Source organism: Narcine bancroftii, chromosome 6, assembly GCF_036971445.1.
Source record: "Narcine bancroftii isolate sNarBan1 chromosome 6, sNarBan1.hap1, whole genome shotgun sequence".
NCBI classification, from domain to species: domain Eukaryota; kingdom Metazoa; phylum Chordata; class Chondrichthyes; order Torpediniformes; family Narcinidae; genus Narcine; species Narcine bancroftii.
The window spans coordinates 147,331,297-147,354,425 of NC_091474.1; the positions used below are offsets into that span (position 1 = coordinate 147,331,297).

The following is a 23,129-nucleotide window of genomic DNA, read 5'->3' on the forward strand; positions in this document are numbered from 1 at the left end:
TTAAAAAGGAATCAGTTGTGGATGTCCTGGAACAAGAAAAACTCTCTGAAAACCAGCAAGAACCCTTCTGAGTGGTAACCATTTACCTGCTAACTTTATTAATGTTAACTTGTGTGCACAGTATAAGCATTGCCTGCGACCAGTGAGATTGGACTGCAAACACTGAACTTACTACACACACGTGCGCTTAGCATTAGAAGGGAGTTAAGTAGGTTAAGTGAGTCGATAGGGATAAGTTAAAGTTTTATTCTATTTTCATGTTCCTTTTAACAATTATATTGGCTTCAATGAAATGTGCTGGTTATGAATTTGTGCCAATTTTGAATGTGACATATCACAAATGCTGCCATTTTGTTTTGTTTTAACAGATGCTATTCTATTGATGTGCGTTCTTTTTTACAATGGAAATATTGGGACAGCCTTACCCTATGCAGTGCTGTATCCTTTCAATTTTATTATTATCAATGGATTGTTGTGTAACTCATCCTTTTGTTAACCACTGGTTTATGTTTCTGGTTTATCTTTATAGTTCTGGTTTATCCCAGATGTCCGAGTGAGTCATTTTGCTGATCAGAATTTCTGTGTTGCATCTACACCTTTCACAACCTCAAGCACTTTACAGCCAACAAAGCATTTCATGTGTCAACACTTTTGACATGTTGTGCCTGCTTTTTCACAGCAAGCTTCCACAAATAATCAATGTGATAACCGAGAAGGGCACTGGAGAGACGGGCTTGTTGCTTGAATAGAAGACATGACTCATTATTACATCACAAGGAAATTGATACCTCTGACATTTCAATATACAGGTACACAATCCTTTTTCCGAACACATAAAATCCAGAAAGTTCCAAAATCCGGCAAGTGGGGAGAGAGACGCCAGCGCAACTCGGGCAGGCAAGGAGGAGAGAGCGGCAGCGTGACTCGGGTGGGCAAGGGGGGAGACCGGCAGCGCTAGTCGGGTGGACGAGGGGGGGTACCGGCAGCGCTAGTCGGGTGGGCGAGCGGGGGGGGAGACAGGCAGCACGAGTCAGGCGGGCAGGGAAGACTCGCAGTGCGAGTCGGGTGGGCGAGGTGGGGAGACCAGCAGTGTGACTGGAAGGGGGTGGGGGTGGGTTTAAATATGGCTTTCCAAAATCCGGAAAGATCCAAAATTTGGAAGACACTGTCCCCCAAGGGTTCCGGATAAAGGATTGTGTACCTGTATCAGTACAATATTGGTATTATTGCCCAAGTTTCAGCAGAGGGACTTGAAGTCACAACTTTGTATTCCGAAAGAACTGTGCTACCAGAGAGCACTTAAATCTGAAATTTACAAGCAGTTATAGTTGATCTCACTCTACATCCCGTTGTTGAAAGCCATTGTAACAATTTAAGACTGACTTGGTTATATTGGCTTTCTCCATCTTCCAAATTCCCTATCATCGAGATGTGTTTCATGTCCAAACAAAATCACAATTATACTCAAAATCTTGAAGTAAAACATGAAAGTCTTCCGATAGTGTGATTGTAGTAAAACACGTGTGCTGGCGGAATATGGTAGGTCTCTCAGCGTCCATAGGATGTCAAGATGTATAACCAACAGTTCAGGTCTGAGCTCTTTGTCAAGGTAGGGCTCAGGCCCTGAAACATTGGTTAGGTTATCTTTACCTCCTATGGACGCTGAGAGACCTACCATGCAAGATTTGCTGAGTTCCTTCAAGATTTTTGTGTTTTACAACAAGAACTTGATAAGAATAGGCCATAAGTGTTTGAAGAAGGACTGATACTGTACAGCAAACTGAGCCACAAAAGACCTCAAATTAATTGATGTCAGGTGTTTAAAAAATAAATTTGAAGAATTCTCTTTGCTAGCTAAAAGATGTCGTCAGCCCTTTGCTAAAATCATGAAAATATATTAGCATCCTTTACCTTGTTTTTTTTTCTTGTATCTTGTTATATACGAGTGGTTCACTGCATTTGGCTATGAAACAAGAGTAGCCTCTTTGAAGTAACAATGTTCTGTGAAGTGGAGTGTATGGCGTTTAATCAAAGCCAATATGTTCATTCATGAACAAATATTACTGTACATGCATCATGTAAAAAGTATTCAAATGTTCCAAAAATTGGGAAATAGTGAATTATCTTGCACAATTTGAACTATAAATTGCTCCAAATGAAATTTTGGCCTCAAAAAATAAGTGTGTGGACAATTTGTGATTTGTATTTGTGTTTAAATTTGTTTGTTTACAAAGTAATACCAAATTGGAGACTAAAGATTAAGATTAATATATGGGTTATGATAATGCATAAGTAAGCCAGTACAGGGCTCAAATTACCTCCCTGGCAGTTAAACAATTTGAGTTAAGATCAGAAATATAAAATTTGTATCAGGAAAAGGAACCCAACTGACAGGAAAAGGAATTAATCAGCTTACTCTATCTGATCCAGTCCGACATCATGTATTGCCCTAGGAATGGGCAATATATTGCCAGAGATATCTATATTGAAACATAAATAAAAGAAATCAATCCATTATGATGATAACTTGTTCAGAAGTAATGTGTCAGATTCTACTAGTGATGATACTCAGGCAAAGTCAGAGCTCATCAAACAGTTTAAAACATGCAGAGTTTTCCAGACGAAATTTGAAGTCCTAAATTTGAGTGATAAGGGTATAATTTGTGTTCCGGGAGAGGGGAAAAAAACATTACTTAAATGGAATTGTTCCTGGAAATGGAAGTAAATAAAATGCATGATAAACGCAAAGAAAAAAAATCTGTTCCAAACATTACTTTATGAAGTAACTACTCTTGTAGTTTTTATTTTCTTAAAGTGTGACAAACTTTGATTACTTAGTCTGCCAGGTATTACTCAAAATTTTATATGTATACTGTTCATCAATATTTAGGGAGACAAGTTGCCCTTTTTGCATAGAGTTGGTAAAATCGCTCTGCAATATTCTGCATGCAATATTCTGAATTTCATTTTTAGTTTCTACCTGAACCACATTCAGATTTATCATTGGTTGGCGACTTTTAACAATCCATAGGTTAATTATAGACTTGGCGATGGTATGTATTCCACTTTACCTTACATTTGAGGGGCTGCCATTTGTAAAGAGGTTCTTTGCTTGCAGAGAACCAGGCATGTAAGGAAAAAATAGAGGGGATGGAAGAACAAGATGGAGGGGTGGGGGGGGGGGGGTGCCAATACTATGATATCTCTTTATATCTAGCATGTTGTTTATGATAAGTAGCCTGTAAGTATAAATCCTGTTGCCCAAGTCACCTTAAATAATTGTTTGGATTCAGATGATTGGAAATGATATGTCATGGCCCATTTACAACTGGAGCACCAATGGCTGTTAAAAAATGATCTTGAGCAACATCTCATGCTGGCACAAGGCAATGCCTGCTGATGCTCAGAGGTTTTGCACTGTGACAACATAAACAGTTACAGGGCCACACAGATGTTTGGGCTTTTGCAAAAGTCTAGCCCCTCATAAGTAATGCAAGTACAAATTGGTGCAAATTATCAGCAAATATAAACTCTTCCAGCCCAAGTAGTTGGATCATCATTAGTTAAAGAGAATCTTGACCCCCAAGTATACCATTAGCTTAAGTGTTGCCCTGATTTGACAAACAAGTTGCCTTGCATACAGCATGGAACATAGAACAATACAGCACAGGAACAGTCCCTCTACCTCATGATGTGTGCCATCCATGATGTCGTACATACTGTATTTTAAATCCTTCCCTGTAGTGCAGCCAAACCAAACTGTGATCTGTGAAAGTTGTTCTTTTTAAAAGTAATGATGTACAAATGTAATGCAAGGCCTAACATAGTACTATTGTAATCTCTGCAGCCACAACCATCTTTGTGTTTTGCTGTAAGATTATTAAATAAAGAGGAGAGTATCAGCAAAATAATGGCATGAGGTGAAGTGCTAAGAACCAGGCAAATTAGGAATTTTTTTGTTTACAGGGGATGGAAGAGCCAGAGAGTTCCAACAGGCATGTTAAATCAGTTGCAATAATTGAAACAGAATTTTATTAATTATTATTTATCTTGGGATGTTTTGTGATTGTTTTATCTACCATGCATAGGTTATGCAGAGTCCAATATTTATTCCTCCCATAATATTTAAAATAACTCATAATTGATTAGCATTTGTGAGAGTGCACACTTAAAAATTGGACCTGTATTTCCTACAAGTAGGGTTCCATTTTTCAAGTATTGCATTGCCATTTGAATGTTTTCGGTCATTCTGCGGGTGTGGAAGATGCTATCTAAACTTCTTTCTTTCTAGTGAATGAAGGTTTCTGATCCACTGTGGGGGGTGGGGTGGGGTTGAGGCCCCGAATCTATAATAGATGCAATGGAAATAAAGAGAATGATTACTTCCGAGGGGAAAAAAGCTTTTGATACCCTTGCTGTGGAATTTAAAAGGTCGTCCCATGGTTTTGTAGATTATTTTCACTTGGTTGAAGTATTTATGGTATTGTTCTTAGGACCACGGTGCTGCAATGAGTCTTCTTAAATATTAATTATTCTCTTTTTAAACATTCTTCTTCCTTTCTCTTCAAAATGCAGCTAAACATGGCAAATTCCTTTTAGAGTTCAGATTCAGAATGATTGTTTATTCAGTTAGTGGTAAAATTGGTTAGTATGAATAAATTTTAAGAAAATAATAAGCAACATTAAAACAAGGGGACCTAATAGAGCAATATTGAGCTGTCTGACCAAGTACTCTGCAAGTAGCTTCAGTAAATCCATCGTATTTAAAATTTTTCTTCCTTTTAAGCTATAACGAAACATAAGCCATTGTAGTGCCTTCCTTCAGAAATGTATTTCTGTAAGCTTTTAATATTTGTTTAAAAGAACAGAAATATACATTAATTACCGGTGTCTATCCACTTCTTATTACTAAGCTCCTTGTGCCAAAGATTTGAGCATCTGAACCAACCAGATGTTCCTGTTCTGGAATCTGAGAGGTATCATTATTCAGAGGGAATGTTATACTCTCTTTTATCCTGCTGATGCAATTAAAGATTGCAGGGCACTTTTCAATATTTTTCTGTTAACTTGGCAAATATTTATCCCTAAACAATGAGCACTAAAAGCAGTTTTGTTCCTGTCTGCAGGAGCTGGTTGTCTGAAAATTGACTTCCGCATTTTATTATGCTGCCAGGGTGGTGAAGGTCAAATATTCTGCTATTTTGATAGAATAGATTTCTGATTTATTATCAGAGTACGTACATGACATCACATACAACCCTGAGATTCCTTTTCTTGTGGGCCAGGCAGAATTACCACATGTTGATAGTGCAAAAAAACTATACGCATGTCAACAACTGACTGTGCCAAACCGAGGGGAAAAAAAACTAACAATAAAGTGCAGGAGTAAGAGTCCTTAAATAAGTCCGTGATTGAGTTTGTTGTGAGGAGTCTGATAGTAGAGGTGTAACAGCTGTTTCTGAACCTGATGGTGCGAGTCTTGTGGCACCTATACCTCTTTACTGATGGCACCATTGAGAACAGGGCATGTGCTGGGTGGTGTGGATCCTTGATGATTACTGTTGTTCTCCGATGGAAGCTTTCCCTTAGATGTTCTCAATGGTGGAGAGGGTACTGCCTGTGTACACTGAGTACATCATGAAGGTTAAATTATATTTTTCAGAGGTTAGTTAAGTCTCTAGCACTTGAATTTTTTATGCATTTACAGCCAGATTGGTATTTTACTGTTGTAAGAAAGAGAAGTGAATAGAAATTTTGATGGACCTATTTCTATATACGATAGAATGGGCAATTGACAGCATGTGTTTGATGCTAAATCATGGGGCAGAATAGTGTAAAGGGAATCAGATCAGGCTTTATTGTCATGAACAAGCATGAAATTCAGTTTTGTGGCAGCATCATCCTGCAAACATACATGTTATAACCATCTTATGACATTACTATATAAAATAAAATAAAAACAATAATCAGGCATAAAAAGTAAGGCCGTGTCTTTGGTTCATTTGATTATTCAGGAATCTGATGGCAGTGGGGAAGAATCTGTCCTTTTGCCGCTGAGTGTTCGTCTTTAGGCTCTTGTACCTTTTTCCCGATGGTAGCAGAATGAAGAGGGCATGGCTTAGGTGGTGGAGATCTTTGAGGATAGAGGCTACTTTTTTAAGACACCACCTCATGTAGATGTCCTCGATGAAGTGCCTGTGATGTCGCAGGCCGAGTTAACAACCCTTTGGAGTTTATTCTTGTCATGAGAGTTGGCGCCTCCGTACCAGACAGTAATGCAACCAGTGAGAATGCTCTTCTCGGTACACCTGTAGAAGTTTACGAGAGTCTTTGGTGACATACCAAAACGCTTCAGACACTTCACAATTTGTAACTACTGGTGAGCCTTCTTTGTGATTGTATCAATGTCCTCTGAGATGTTGACACCCAGGAATTTTAAGTTCTTGACCCCCTCTCCATTGGGTCGTGTTCCCCTGACCTCCTCCTGAAGTCCACAATCATTACCTTGGTTTTGCTGATGTTGAGTGCAAAGTTGTTGTTGTTACACCAGTTAACAAACTGATCTATCTCCCTCCTGTACGCTTCCTCATTGCTCTTTGTCATTCTGCTGACAACTGTGGTGTCATTGGAATTGTGCCTGGCCACACTGTCCATGGGTTTATAACGTATAGAGCAGTGGACTAAGCACACATCCTTGGGGTGTGTCAGTATTGATGATCAATGAGGAGGAGATGTTTCCAGAGAGAAAGCCAAGGATCCAGATGGATAGTGTGGTACAGAGGCCTAGAGTTTGTTGCTTCTTGACCAGCACTGAGGGAATAGTGGTATTGAAGGCTGAGCTGGAGTCAATGAAGAGCGGCTGTATGTATGAACTGTTAATCTCGAGTGGAAAGCCAGCTATATTTCATGCTGTACTGTCATTTGTGGCAGTAACACTGTCCTAAGTCTTGTTCTGCACATGGACCTTTATCCTGAGTTACCTGCACAGATGCGTGGGTAATTTATCCAAGGTTCTACCTGTTGACATGGCAATGGAAGATGTCATGAAGCTGGAAAAGGATTTGGATGGAGAAGGGGTGGGCGGGCTGTGAGGAATGAATGAGTAAAATAGAAAGAAAATTCCAAATGAACCAAATAAGTTTAAAGGGCACACAGACAGCAAGACCATGGGGAGTTTGAAGGGAATGTGGGAACTGTGGCCCTGTTGAATGGATGCATTTTGCGGGAACTTTTATGATTGGTCTTTTCTTCCAGCCTGTATGGAAGGATTCTCAGCGAGACTCATTGCTTAATGTCAGTAAACATCTGCTTTCACAATCTAGCCAATTGAATTGGTTTATGCAAGATCTTATCCACATTTAATTTTCTATTGAGCAATTGTTCATAGCTCCAAAGTAAAATACTACAGATATTGAAAGACTGAAATAAAATGGAACATACCAGAAATACTCATTTAGTCAGGAGTTGTATGAGGGGAGAGAAATAGATTTAATGTTTTGAGTCAATAATCTTACATTTGAAATGGGGAGATTTTAAAAAGTTTTTAAATGCAGAGAGGGGGGAGAGCAGGAGAGAATGAAGTGCAAAAGCTTTTCTATATATATACAGGGCTAAGTTTAAATCTTCATGTTGGATGTGGAAATTTGTCCTATTTTTGCGAACTGTGTAATTGACAGAGATAGTTTTGTAAGACAGCTGTTTGTACATCAATAGTATGGTGATACATAAAAAGCAGATGTTACAGAAAGAGGGCTATGAGCCGAAGAGGTTGATCTTTAATGATTCCTCGAGCTGTTTCACAAGCAGCTGGATAAAGTGGCATTGAAAATTACTCCAGTATATTACCTCAGTCATTAACGTCCTTGTGGTTAATTCCAATCAATTTTCTATCTGACATTCCTCAGAAATTAGTAATATAGTAAAATCCCCATTATCTGATACTCAATCAACTGGAAACTCAACCAACTGGCAAAAAGAAAAAATCAAGGAAATAAATACTGGTAGGTTTAAAAAAAAAATTTGAAATTGCAAAAATAAAGGTTCTCCAAAGCAACATACAACCCCTTGGGAGCAAATATTCAGACAGCAGAGTGCCCCAGTTGTACTCCTACCGCAGCAGCTGTTTGAATAAAATGATGGCGCCCAGTGCCACTCGCCGCAGGGGCAACTCTCCCAAAGTGTCTCCCTATCCCTGCCTGGTAAGAGTCTTTATTAGTATATTATTAAGTACATTAGTAAGGCTTTATCTGTAAACTTGAGGGAGAGGGGTTTAATTATGGCGGCAGCACAGTTTGCGTGATTCTATTACAGTGCTCTCGAATGGGGTTTAAATTTAAATGATGGAGTGCCGGGGGCCTGACCGGAACACTTGTATGGAATGGAGTCAAGTTGTGGCGAGGACCTGACCACTGGCATGAAGGTTGGTCGGGTTGTGAGGTTAATTATGATGGCGACACGGTTAGCATAACGGTTTACAGCGCCAGCAACCAGGCTTTGAATTTAAATTTTGTAAGTCACGGGAATTAGCTGATTAATGTGAACTTTACGTAATTAAAAACTACAAAACAAATGTTTTTCAAATTACATTTTGCACTGTCTTTTGTCGTTTAAACAGTGTATTCTTAATGCAGGTGTCTTAGTTAGGCAATGGAAGAGTGAGTTTCAGTCAACCTGAAAATTCACAAATCCGAAATCTCTGTGTGTGCTGGATCATGGGGATTTTACTCATCTTTATTTAAAAAAAAGATTTTCCATTGTATCTTCCATGGCAGGATGAAAGTGAGCACAGAGTCAAATGCATTATGGATCATCATCCAGATTACTTTTATGCAAGATCGTGATGTTAATTTTTACAGTAGGATTCAAATCTGTATAAATCATTTTTGTTCCATATTAATCCAAATATTTTAATTACAGCAAAGGAAATAACAGGATAATTGGTAATCAAACTGCAAACACGAAGTCTTTTGGTGTCATTTAAAACCGGAAACTAGAAAACACAATAAATGTCTAGAAATTGACTGTTCCACTACCCTTTTATTTTACAAACTGTCCTCACTTTCTTTCTTGTTTGCTGTTTTATTCTATTATTCTTGTCTTAACCTTTTCTCATTTTTTTTTGTTTACTATTCTCTGCACACGAAGCCTAAAAAGGTGATGTGGACTTTGGAAGATGAGGGAAGTCCTGAAGTGGAATACAAGTGACGATGTCAGGTTCCAAAATGTAGCAAGTTGGTGTTTCATGATGTCACATTTGACTCAATGTTAGCAATCTTTCGTGTGAATCTGAAGGTTATGGGTCTATGTCCCTGATGAGAAATAAGACTAAATGTCCAGCTCTGAATGAGCTCCTGACCACTCGAGTGCATGTGAAAGATCCCAGAAAGTATACTTTAAAAATCTAATATATACCCAATTGACATCACATAAAATAAACAGATTTTCTAACTAGTACCTCACTTGACTTTTCAAAAGTTGGTTTTGAAATCCAGTGGGTTTTTTTTCACCCTTTGAGTTTAAAATAAGCTTTAGTTCTGTCTTGTTTTAATGCTTAAAGAAGGGCATATAGCATAAGCTGCTGAGTGTGTTTTCCGGTATCATTTGTCAAAATGTCAGAATCAAGGTTCAAATTCAGTGGATCTTCACCATCAGTACCAAGTAATGTTTTTACAAAACATCAATTTTACATACCTAGTAATAGACATTTCATTGAATATATTGTACCAAGATCAGCAAACAGTTGGAAAATAAATAATTTAAAATGCTTATTATTTACAATAAGAACAGATTTATTAGAGGTATTCTTCACACACTTTTAGCCTAGAAATCACTTGGAGGTAGTACAGGTTTTTTGGATAATGTAGGAGAAAAATGCTGTATTTATCTTAAAAAATTGAAATCCTTGACCATTTTATGTTCAGGTTTGATTTGTACTTGGGAATGAGCTAGTGATTTTCTTCTGTTATAGAATTTATCCACGTACATCAGTGCATTAAGTAAATACGCTCAACTCCAGACATTGTGGAAGGCCCGGAATTCCGACCAAGTTAGTGCTTTGACTTGGAGCTTTGCAATCTACACCACTGGCAGTAAGTATGACTTTGAACTCCCATTGCTTTGCAGATTAAAAAGTTTGCTAATACTCTGTTGAATGTTGCACATTGCTAATAGCAGTTATTTAAAGTCATCAAAAATGCATAATTAGATCTATAGTTCATTAAAACCCATGGAAGAGAAAATTGCACCAAAAGTACTGGAGATTGGAACTCATTTGATTGCATTCACAAAAAGGTCAACACAAAAAGGTTTGGCTGACTGATGCCCTATTCTGTAATAATTATTTGATTTACTTATTGTTAATGAGTACATGGAAAATCAGATTGGCGGGAGCCAATTAAGTTTAATAAGTGCAGAGACTGAGCAATCAGAACTTGGTGCTGGTATTAAATCTGAGACAGCGAATGATTGGCCATAAGGTAAAGATGAAATAAGCAGCCAGTACATTGGAATGGGCAACTGTTGTGGCAGGAAATGCAACTGTTCATTAAAATAATCAGATGTGGATTCTCCTCTCAATTTTGATGCAATAATTAATCTTTGAATTGTGATCTTAACTTTATTACTTTCGCGCAGCACGAGTCTTCACTACACTGATGACTACCCAGGACACTGCAGGTGATCACATTTTAAATCTACAGGCAGTCTTCAAACTGTCATCTCGATTTTAATTTTCAAAATTCCTGAATTTTGAAAACATTTTTTTCTGAAAAGTAACTATTTTGTAGAATGTTTGTCTGAACAGAAGAATTGTTCATGGATTGCAAATGGTAAAGGTTTCCAGATGAGAGACCTTAACTCTGAATATTATAACTAACCCCAGTAAATATTGCCAAAAATCTCCATTTTTATCTGGTCTACCAAAGTAAGCATTCTTATTCAATGTACAACTGAGCTTAGTTTACCACAAGTATGTAAATGACTGCTGGTTACATTCATTCATGGGAAGTGGTTGATGCTGACGGTGCCAGCATTCATCGCACATACCTAATTGCTCTGGAAGATGGTTACTTTTTGGGTAATGAGTTGTTCTGTAGGATTTGAGTCTAATGTATTGCAGACCAGAGGAAAGGAAGGGAGATTTCCTTGAAGGACAGGATATCAATGTACTTGATGAATATTGACACCAGTCTTGTTGGTATGTACTTAACTTTGCTTATACAAGCATTTAGTTTTTCAGCTTTTACGATTGAATGTGGCCAATTCTCCAACCAATTATTTCAGGCCCAAAAGAGACAACAAATCCAACTAACATAACCAGGTTTTAAAAGGCAATGGTTACCCAGCACGATTGGGTCAATATGCATGTTGGGTTTTCATTCCTGCTTTTCTTCAACAAAATATGGAGTTAGCATACTGACACATTTCAGAAAGCCTAAAGCAGTATTCATGCACAGGATAAAATGACCTGGTCCAGCTGACAAAGGAATGAGGAGTTAAAAAAACAAAATTCTGCAGACACATAGCAGGGAAAACAGAGTATTTTATGTAGCAAAGATAATGATACATAGCGAATGTTTCAGGCCCGAGCCCTTCCTGAAACATTAGTTATGTACTATCTTTATTACATAAAGTATGCTGTTTTGACAAATGAGTGATGTGGTTATGCTCTTGAACATTAATCAGTAGTTACCTACCAACCAAAATGTAATATTCTGAATGCTAATGAGAAGGACCCAACCTCATTGTGCAAGGAGTGATTTAAAAAATAAAATGAATATTAAAAATACTTTTGATAATTAGACCTATAGTCTATAGTAAAATCGTGACTTTTATGCATTTGTTCAATAAATATTGAAATATACATCTTGTATTAATTGTTCTGATTTTCTTTCCAGTGATTATTCGTTATGTGGTTCTGTGCTTATTGAATGTATGGGTTTTGACCACTATCATCTACTACCGGAAGACCGGAAAGAAAGAAGAATGAACTTAGGGAGGAGCTATGCCTCAGCCAGAATTGCACAGCTTGTTTTCTGGATTGAATTAAAAGTCCTCCAGACATTGTTTTTCATTATGTAATTGCAATTTGATGCAAAGACAATCAGCTGAAATATCCTCAAGAAATGCTTCCACCCAGCCCAATAGGTTATGTGGTCGGCAAGAAATATTTTGCAGTCTTGGCAGTGGATACGTCGGGAGTCTATTCTGGACCAATGCCAGAAACTGATTAAAATAATTGGAAGGGCCTCTTTATTCAGTTCATCCACTGGTCTTTTGTATACATGCCGCTCAGATACAGCTAGCAGCAAATGGATGAGAATAAACCCTGATCAATTTTTGTTTCAAAAGCCTTTTTAAAAAAAATAAGATACAGGGATAGCTACACCTGTTGCAAGCCCAAACAAAATAAAAAGTCTCATTCAAATTGATGACACTGATTTGAAACAGTCAAACTTTTCAGACGGGTGAATCTAAACCTTTAGCATGTGGCTAATTGCTAATTATCACAGAACCTTCCAGAACTGCCCAAAAGCAATTACAATGCAAAGCTCATTTCCAATTATTTTATCATCTCTGCACTAAACATTGATATTAAACATGTTTTTTTTATTTCCCATTTGAGCACAGTAGACTTAGTAGCACAGCAAGCTAATGTGTTCTTTGGATCATGTTCTCTCATCGATCTCAGCCAAGTCACCTTCATTCATCCTGATCAGCAATGACCTCACCTTCCAATCTTTTCATCCTTTTGTCTGCTCATGTGACCTGGGCACCAAGGGCTGCCTAGTATCTGGATCAGGAATCAGAGGCAAAATTCATGGTTTCAGGAGCACAGATACACCTCTTGCCCTTTCACCTCAATTGATAGCAGGGTCTGGATTCTGAAAATTACCAGTCGACCCAGTGACATTTTAACCAGCAAAGATTGATATATTCAGCTGTGGTAACTAAGATGGTTTCCTTGGGAGATGCTGGAGCCACATTATCAATTTGTAACTTGTTACGGAAAAAGAGAAAATTGTTCAGGAGCAATTGAGGTCAACCAGCACCAGGGATTTGCCCTCTTCCCAGAATCTCAAAACTGGGGAGCATGGTATCTGCTTAATGCAAAAATCTCATTAGATAATCCTTCATTAAAGTAAAAAACTAAGAAATATAGAAGAGGAACTGGATCAAAAACAGATTGTAAAGATAATTTCTGTAAAGAAATGAAGGTTATTTAAGACTATTTAAATAAAATATGGTCATTTGATACATGCACTGATGGGAGATGTACAAGAGTTTTACTTCACATGTAGATATTATTTAACAATGTAATCATTCTTGATTTTTGATCCTCCGATATATTCCGTATGGAATTTAAACTGGAGGCGGGAGAAGTTTTTGAGGAAGAGCTGTCTTAAATTTAATTGGGTCTGGTTGTGTGAGGATGGTAGGGTGAAGATTATTCCCTGCTTTAATTGTGCGGGGGAAGAATGAATTACTGTACACATCTGTCTTGGAAGATGGCACTGCAAAAATTGGGTTGCATGCCCTCATCCGCTCCTAGCAGGTTGGATTCAGTGTAGGATTGGTTGTCTATCGAGCTGGCCAGGCGGTGTGCTTCATGTCTGTCTTGGAGAGAGCTCCACTTTAATGAATTCAAGAGCTTTGTAACACTCGCTTCTCTTCCATATCTTTTCAACATTAAAATGTATCAAAACAGATTGTTATATAGAAAATTGCACAATATTTCTGCTTATATGGATATAATATAATATAGCACATCTTTGTAATGTTGGTAGCTTTTGGAATTGTGGGATCAAAATGATCCTATGAAATTGAGGTTTGGTTAATAAATACTTTTAAAAAAAAGCGGCTAGCTTTAGTATTGCTTTAGAGTTATTTAACCACAACTACCTAACTCTTTAACCATTACCTTAAACCCGAATTTAAAAGAATAGTTTTTGATAGTTAATTTCTATTTTAAAATTATATATTCCACTTCTTTAAAACATTGTTTTGCTTCCCAAAGTCCAAGTGCAATAAGGCTCTCCATTTTTTTTAAAACCCCTGTGGCATCAACCTGAAGTTGGGAGGAAAGCAAATCTTACTTCTATTGCCAACAGGTAACAATAGTGTTATCTATTGGTCAGTATTCTCATGCCTGTCAGAAATCTGTTCAAGGGCACTGAAGCACCAAATTCCAGACTAACATTTTGAGGGTCAGCTGCACAATTGAATGTGCACTATTTTGGATAAATCAAAACTCCCTCCACTCTCTCAGGTGTATACAAAAGATCCCATGGCTCATATTTGTGCCCTAGTGTTGACTAATATTTATCCTTGCTATTTATTAGAGCTTGCTATGCCCATATTAGTTACTACATTTCCCACATCACACCAATGTTCATACTCTCAAAATACTGAAGTAATGAAAAACATTTAGTAAATACAAGGTTTTACTTACTTTAAAAGTATTTAATAGCTTGCTCCATTTAATTAAGTTTTTGATTGTTCTGTGTGTTGATGAAGTGCAAATGAAGAATTTGGGTGAACCACCTCAAAACAGTTTTGATTTAGACATGGGCTGATAAGACCTTTTCACAGCTTTAGATAATATATTTTGGTGGTTGGTTGACTAAATTGGATGAAAACGTATAGATGTAATTAATTTGGATGAGTAAAGAGTCAGACATTTAAAAAATTTATGTATACAATTAACTTTGTACTCACTGTATCATAGCCTTGTATTTGCTCTAAGGGATCAGATGAGAATTGTACATATGCTGGCTCACCAGCTGGTGATTAGTTCATGTGCACCAAAATACAGTGAAAATCTCAATTTTCTGTGCTGTGAAACAGCCCCTCATCCTGTTTCCATAAGTATGACTAATTATATAGTAAACTACTTTTATAGAGTTTACATACAGTCCCATGTCAAAGGCAAAGAGTTGGAGAAACTATCCAAAGGGCAATTTTTATGTAGTTTCATGCTTGCATTCCTGGAAATCGTTTTACATTTTAAAATGGAGTGCAGATTTAAAACTACTTATCTTCATTTGTAATTTTCATACATGTGGAAAACCTGCATTAAATAATGCAAATCGAGTTTATGCTGCGTCATATTGTATAGAATCTCACCCGTCCAATGTAACATTTTTCATATGACAATGCTATTTTTTTTACATAAAGGTAACATTTTGACAATAGTATAGGAGTGTATGATTGTTTGTTAATACCACCTGCACAAATCTCTCATTTTCTCATCTTGGTCATGATGAACATCTTCCTCCTGCTCCTGAGATAATCCTGGTAGTCATCTGCAAATTTCAATTCATTCTGTCACAATAGAGAAGAAATGAGTATAACATCCCCTTTTGGACATTTTCATTGTTTTGCCTGCATCTTGCTGCAGCTAGTTTTTCTGTGTTGGTGGTGGGGAGAAGTTTCTGGACTGAAATGTTTAGGTGATAAGAGGGGTGGTTTGTTCAGAATGTCCGCACAGTCATATAGCACAGAAGAGTGCCATTTGGGCTGCTTCATGAGAACATTAATAGAGAATATTATTAATCAGAGATCAAAAGCTTTAAGTAGAAATGGAATAGCTGTAATAGACTTTGTTCATGCTGTCCCTTTGATCCACTGGATCATGTTCCCATTTGTACTCATCCCATTTTTTCTTCCTTCATTTCTTTCAACTACCCCAGCTTCTACTCTCACTTGTACATTAGAGGCAATTAACAGTGGCAAATTAAGATATCAGATCACATTTCTGGAATGTGGGTAAAAACCCAATCACAGGAAAAATGTGCAGACTTAGTTAACTGAGCAATGAGAATGCAACTGTTAGCTGTGCCACTGAACCATTGCACTGGTGGTGTGCATCTCAGGCCTGCTCCGTTTTTTTCCCGCGTTAGACTGTTGCACATTGACGCACAAGGCTCAGACAAAATCGAAAAGGTGGGGGGGGGGGGTTAGGTAACCTTGATAAAGGATTCAGAAAGACTAAGAAGTAATCTTGGTCTGGAAGAACAGGAACTAGAATTAACATTGGTGTAATTGAAACAAACAGCAAAAAAAAAACGAGTAATTTTTAGGCCACAATAACAGCATTAATTGAGAGAATACAAGAGGTTTCAGCAGAAATTAGAACAGTTTAGGGCTTTATTCTTCACACTACCGGCATCACCTACAGCTCCTAGAACGCTTCCACCAGCGTTGTCTCCGCTCCATCCTCAACATTCATTGGAGCGCTTTCATCCCTAATGTCGAAGTACTCGAGATGGCAGAGGTTGACAGCATCGAGTCCACGCTGCTGAAGATCCAGCTGCGCTGGGTGGGTCACGTCTCCAGAATGGAGGACCATCGCCTTCCCAAGATCGTGTTATATGGCAAGCTCTCCACTGGCCACCGTGACAGAGGTGCACCAAAGAAAAGGTACAAGGACTGCCTAAAGAAATCTCTTGGTGCCTGCCACATTGACCACTGCCAGTGGGCTGATATCGCCTCAAACCGTGCATCTTGGCGCCTCACAGTTTGGCGGGCAGCAACCTCCTTTGAAGAAGACCGCAGAGCCCACCTCACTGACAAAAGGCAAAGGAGGAAAAACCCAACACCCAACCCCAACCAACCAATTTTCCCCTGCAACCGCTGCAACCGTGTCTGCCTGTCCCGCATCGGATTTGTCAGCCACAAACGAGCCTGCAGCTGACGTGGACATTTACCCCCTCCATAAATCTTCGTCCGCGAAGCCAAGCCAAAGAAGAAGAAGACTTGGCAAATATAGATTGGAGGATGCAAATTCAGCAAGCAACCAACCAGGGAACAAGCAAACCAGCTTTTTTAATTTAGACATGGAGCCTATGCCACCCAATTACATCCAATTGACCTACAACCCTCGTATATTTTGAAGAGTAGAAGGAAACTGGAGCATCCAGAGTATGAACAAACACCATACAGACAACACCGGAATCAAACCTGGGTCCCTGGCACCGTAACAATGTTGCGCTAACCTCTACACTAATTGTGCCATTTGTTTTGTGAAACCAGCTTAATTATTAATTTCACTGCAAAGGATCCTTTGAGGGAAAGTAATCGTGATCTCGGAAATTTGTATTCGGTTCGAAAAAGGAACCCAATTCAGTCAGAAATGGGAGGAATTGGCTGGCAGAGCGAGGGAGGTAGTGGCTAAGGTGGATTGAATAGTTTGATTATAGATATCAAACAAATAAAAACATTCTAATTCTCAACTATTTGTTACTTTCAGAAATTAAATACTCCAATGGTGACTATCGAGATTAAAAAACAGTATTTGTTAAAAATCTTACTATTGCCAAGAGCAGTCAGTAAGCCTAAGGACAGTCCCCCAAAGAAGCAACATTTTAATCATAAAATTGATATTTGATTTAAAAAAATTAAAACTGAGTGAACCACCACAAAACATAGAACAAAATATCCTAAGATCTAAACCAGAAGGCAGAAGCAAACCTAAACTGGATCTTAGCAGTGGAGGCAGAGGAATATGTACAGAATATTGGTTTAACATTATGTGTACACTTCAAAAAAAAAAAGCAATGTACAAATAATAGGAGACCCAAGTATCTTATAGTGAGGAACTTTACTTACTAAGAAAGCAGTGGAAAATTTAAGGGGCTAACCATTAAATCTCAAATCTCAACAGCTGGCATGTCAAGCTCCTAAAAGTTGGATGCAGAAATTGTGAATTTGCTGGATAGTGGAATAGTTAAAACAGATGAGAAAGCAACAATTTTACAAAGCAGTCTCAAAAAATGGAGAGAACAGAAAAATATTGAACATTAGCCTGACGTTAGTTGTCAGGTGCATATGATAATCAGAAAGTTTAACTTCCACTCTCTTAAATTCTTAATATTGACACAAAAGCACAAATTTTAATAACATTGATTGAAGTTGTTAAAAACAAATTGAATGCTAGAATCTTAAAGATTACACTGAGACCACCTTACAGCAGAACTGACCAGTTCTGATCAACAGGAAAAATTAAGTTGCATGAAAATGAATTCAATATGGAATCTCAAAGCACTAATGTGAAGATGCATTACTGTTCCTCAAACTTAAACTGGATTTTATTCAAACAATTTAAGAGAGCACAGACAGATCAGGCAATTTTAAAGGCATACAAACTGGGAGAGCAGTCACTCTTGGGGATTGAACAAAGATGTTCCACTCTGCATTTGATTTCTCCACATCATGAACACCAAATACAAGACAGCATATTGAAAGATGTGCTGGTTAATCATTAACAAACCTGGAAGGAGTTCCTGGATGGTGAGCAGGAGGTAAAAGTTCAGGTGAAGTGAAACATGGAAGTCTGCAGATGTTCTGATTGTAGTAAAAACACTGGAGGAAAGCAGGTCTTGCAGTGTCCATAGGAAGAAAAAATGTCTAGTACAACTCCGATTAGCCTATTTCCGATAAACAATATTTTCAAATAACTGGTCATTTTTTAAAAACAGCCCAGTAGCAACAGCAAATCACTTGTAATAGTGTTTAAACAACAAACAAGGGAAGAGTTTTTAAGCATGAAATAATATCTCACCAAAAAAAATAACATGCACAAAGTAAGATAATCCAACACCAAAAACTTGAAATTCTTCTCAGAAGTTTTTCAAAAATATCACAATTTTTTCAACCTGTGACGCCAGTTCGGCTCAGATTTTTGTTTTCGGATAACTGAGGATTTCTGATGGTTTTGGATATCATCATTTATCCAAAAAGTTTCAGGGGCGAAATTACACTATTTCGGGTTCAACATTTTTCAGATCAATGAGGATTTCTGATTTTTCCCCGAAATCCCCAATTACCCAAAATATTTTGGGAGCTGAACATACATCACTTCCAGGTCCAAAAAATTTTGGATAACTGAGGATTTCGGATAATCGGAGTTGCACTGTTTAACCAATGTTCTGGGCCTGAGCCTTTTTTCAAGTAAAATATCAAGTATTGCATGGGAAACTGCCACGGTAAGTGGAAATGTTAGAGCAGAGCTCAAAGTTACAAAACAATGTCTCTGTTGGTAGAATTCTCCATAGCAAGTAACATGCTCAGTTAAGGCACTACACCTTGGAAAAAAGAACACATTGGACTTGCAGCCTATAGTAAATTTTACAGATGAAAATAAATTTGTGAAATGATTCAGGAATCTGGAATTTCTGCAGTTTGGCCAGATCAATCACAGTTTCATGAAATGGTTGAATATATTCAGTGGTGAGAATTTAAGGAACAAATGTGTCATGAATTTAATATCTCCCATTTGCTGGTGAGTTGAACGGCAACATTTAAAAGTACATGGATAGAAAGGGTTAGAGAGTTATGAAATCTTGTAGATATGTGGAGGAACTTGGATCTACAAAACTCCATGAACAGTGAAACTACCTTCATGTTCTCACTTTCCCAGCTGAGGGGTTTTCAACCCAAGTCATAACAAGTTATGAGTTCTATGGAGAGGGTGAATAGGCTTGGACTTATTATCCTGATATGTAGGAAGTTGAAGGGTGTCCTTGTAGTGCTTTACAAAATCATTAGGGGCAAAAAAGATAAGGTGAATAGTTAGTCTTTTCTGCAGGTCGGGGAGTTTAAAACTAGAGGGTACAGGGTCAAGCTCAGGAGAAATGAAAATATTTAAAAGGGATCTGAAGGGTACATTTTTCCACTCAGCTGCCACAAGTAGAAGCAGAGTTGGGAAGAAGGCATTCACTGATAGAAAGGGTTGGAGTGTTATTGGCTAAGCGCAAGCAAATGGGCCAATATCAGTCGAGCAACTCAATCAGCATGGATGAGTCAGGTCAAAGGGCCTGTTTCTATGCTCCATAGTTCTGTAACTATTAACTGTTTCTCTTTACAATTCTTACTGTGCAAATCAAAGTTGGCTCTCTGTGATCATTTGAAAATTTCAGTGCTCAATCATGGTCATTAATCATGGACCCTCTACAACTTCGTACCAACTAATAATAGGTCTCTATAACTCTTCAATTATACAGTGGGGTGACATCAACATTTTTCAAAAGCAGCTAAGTGTCTGAATGGGTGGAGTGTGAAAGGACAAAAAGTTCTTACTCAATTGACAAAATCTAAAAAAAAACTGGGGAATTTGTTGCTTGAGGAGCCATTTGTTTTCTTAATTACGGTTAATCTTCTTATGTTAACTATTGTGTATCTGTGTGCCTTAAGGATGGCTGGCATGCTATCATTTTCTTCTGCCAAAAACCAAGGGTAAAAAGAATGACATCCAACCACCTGCTCTCTCGTCTCTTGGTGTGCAATTTGTAGAATCTCTTACCTTATTAAACAGCACTCTAATCTCAGAGTATATAAACTGTAATGGAGTACAGTTCAACCCTGTGGGTCAGTGACCATGATGCCTCCCTTTCTGACAGGTTGAACACCCTCTGCACACAGTTCGATGAGAAAAATGATGTCACACCAAAGAAAGCTTCATTTCCCCCTGAAGGAGCCGCAGCTGAGGCGAAGTGGAACTTTCCAGGGTGAACCCATGTAAAGCTGCAGAACTAGTCAAGTGCTGAAGAACTGTGGGGCCAAGCTGACTGAGGACATCTTCAACATCCCACTGCAGCAGTTCACTGTCCCTGCAGGATTAAGGCAGCCACCATCAACCCAAGAGAGCGATGGGTACTGGACGAGATGACTACTGACCAGTGGCACTGATCCTTAAAATCACAAAGTACTTTAAGTGACTGGTAATAGAACTCATCAAATCCCACCTTCCAGTGACATTGGACCTATTCCAGTTCGCTTACCATCCAAATTGGTCCACAGATGATGATTATAGACTTGTCTCTTCCTTCACTCCATCTTGAACCTCCTGGAGAATTGAAGAATGAAGAGTGAAGGAAAGGTACTGGAGTTGGAAGACATGCACCCAGAGGCATAAAGACAGCATCTTCCCCTCTGCTGTCAGATTTCTGAATGGACAATTAACTAAAGACACTACTTCACTTCATCCTATTTTTCTTGTATTATTTATGATTGAAATGCAATTTATAGCAATATTTTCACTGTAATGCTGCCACAGAGCAATGAAATCAATGACATGTTCATGACAACAAATTTTGATTCTGAAGATAATGAACTTTAACTTGGCAGGGATCAATCTGCTGAGATAATTTGCACATCTGGACCACTAAATGGTGGATGGCCTCAGAATAAAAGATTGCAACAAGGAATGGGATCTCAGGCTCCACCTGGAACCAAGCCAAGGAGGGAGATTTATTATTTTATGCTTCCTGTGACAGAGATGAGCAAAATCCAACCATCAGCCAAGGGACAGTGCACATCAGGAGCAGGAAAGGTAGTAAGAGTAAAATGACCGCCGCCCTTTCTTCTCTTCTCCTTCTTAAAGAAGCCTTCATCTGTTGTCCCATATAGATTGCACAATTAAGAGCGACATCCTGGAGGAAACGATGCTAATAAGTTCAGGGACTCCTTTTCCAACCCGATCTGATCTGCAGATGTTACTGTTGAATTCACAGAAAACTGTTTTCTCACCCCCCTCCAAATAATAATTCATATATTCAAAGCTTAAAAAAAAACCCAAAACACACAAGAGATTGCAGATGCTGAATCTGCTGGAAGTACTCAGCAGGTCTAACAGCATTAGTGGGAGAAAAATAGTCACTGCTTTAACCCAGAAGGCTATAGCAAAGGTTGGTTTTTCCTGCTGTTTTCTTGATAAAATTTCTGACAAAAGGAAATAGATTTGTACTTTCATGCTGGAACTAAATTGGAAATAAAATCTCTCTCAACAAAATAAACTTGGGGCCTCTGTAAATATACAGTATTACGCATGATAAAGAAGTCGTCAGACAGAAAAAAGATTCTGGCTATAATGTAGTTAATGGATTGGCTGTTAAACACAGCTTCACTTTAATAATGGGCTACTTTGCTTTTTCACTAAATGCAGCAAATGGAAGAAAGATCAGGCCATAAAGATGCTATCACATAAAAATGTATTTCACTTTGATATTTCTATTCAACTGGTAATAAAAATTAAGACTTCTCAATAAAGAGATGCAATGTTGCAACATGCAGACATAATAAAGGGTAAGGTAAATCAGACATTTGTTACACAATTCAGTAAGATCACAGCTGATCCACCTGTGACCTTAATATCATTTCCCTGCTCTCTCCATACTCACCTCCCTTGTAGCTTAAACGTCAGTCACTTTCTATCTTGAATATTTTCAATTACTCAGCCTCCATGGTTCTTAATTCTCTGGGGAGAGAATTCCAAAGATTCAGCATCCCCTTCAAAATGAAATTCCTCCTTGTTGGAGTCTGATCTCAGGCCTTTGGGGTCAGATGGAGGACTAGATTTGAGAAACAACCAGTTGGGAATGAACAAGGTTCTTCACATCTGGCATTTCAACAAGAAGTGATGCAGAACAGATACAGCTCAAGGAATCAGTCATTTATTTACAAGCTGGTGATGGATGCAAAATAAGTTCAAGAAATTAGCTATGTCTGCTAATCATTTCTTCAAGATGGGGACACAAAGACATTACAGTCCAGTTATTCATATCGTATACTTGTACCAACCTTTCGGTCTGTTTCAAATGTTTCTATTGTCATTATTAGGGATTATAAGGCAAGGGAGATGTCTCAGGAGTAAGAGAAGCAGACAGTTAACGAAAACAAGAATCGATCTTCAATCTTTGACAAAGATTGCCACATTAATACCCACTATTATCTGCAAAGAGCCATATCTAAATGCAGTGACAAAGTGCTATTTTGGTTATTTGGATTCTCAACAACAACATTTCAATTTGCCAAGGAGTTCTCAGTTAAGATGTATTCTAATCATAACTGTGAAATTCTATGGAGCCACATGTCCATGCCCAGAATGATGAAGTAAACTTTAATTGTGACCATTGACATTAATTAAGTACTTGCAGTTATCCTCGAGTTTAGGGTTACAAAACCTCAATACACCGAGTTTAAAGAGATCCTACCACTTCTCCCAGGAGACAGCATTCTACTCGGCCTCCTCCAGAATACCTACTTGTCATGTTAAACAAAAATACCATTTACATCAACCAACTTCTGTCTCCAGTGGCCTAATCAGTCACAATATCCTCCATGATGGCAGGTCT

The 23,129-nt window shown here is 38.1% G+C and overlaps 1 protein-coding gene and 1 long non-coding RNA gene across 3 annotated transcripts in view; one reads left to right on the forward strand and one right to left on the reverse strand.

Annotated features, from left to right (window-relative positions):
* The window catches only part of slc66a3 (solute carrier family 66 member 3), a 37,481-nt gene extending 22,290 nt beyond the window's left edge, over positions 1–15,191 (forward strand). For both annotated transcript variants that reach the window (XM_069886302.1, XM_069886301.1), the window contains 5 exons: positions 369–438; positions 2,996–3,053; positions 9,968–10,088; positions 10,633–10,674; positions 11,895–15,191. In XM_069886302.1, the coding sequence (XP_069742403.1) occupies positions 369–438; positions 2,996–3,053; positions 9,968–10,088; positions 10,633–10,674; positions 11,895–11,986 (383 nt within the window). In that variant the 3' untranslated portion in view covers positions 11,987–15,191. The remainder of the gene's footprint in view (positions 1–368; positions 439–2,995; positions 3,054–9,967; positions 10,089–10,632; positions 10,675–11,894) is intronic.
* On the reverse strand, positions 15,081–22,248 carry LOC138736579 (uncharacterized). The gene is made up of 4 exons (XR_011340408.1): positions 22,176–22,248; positions 20,778–20,842; positions 18,269–18,425; positions 15,081–15,321 (listed from the first exon to the last, which is right to left on the reverse strand). It is a non-coding gene; the product is annotated as an uncharacterized lncRNA (long non-coding RNA).
* Positions 22,249–23,129: the final 881 nt, after the last annotated feature.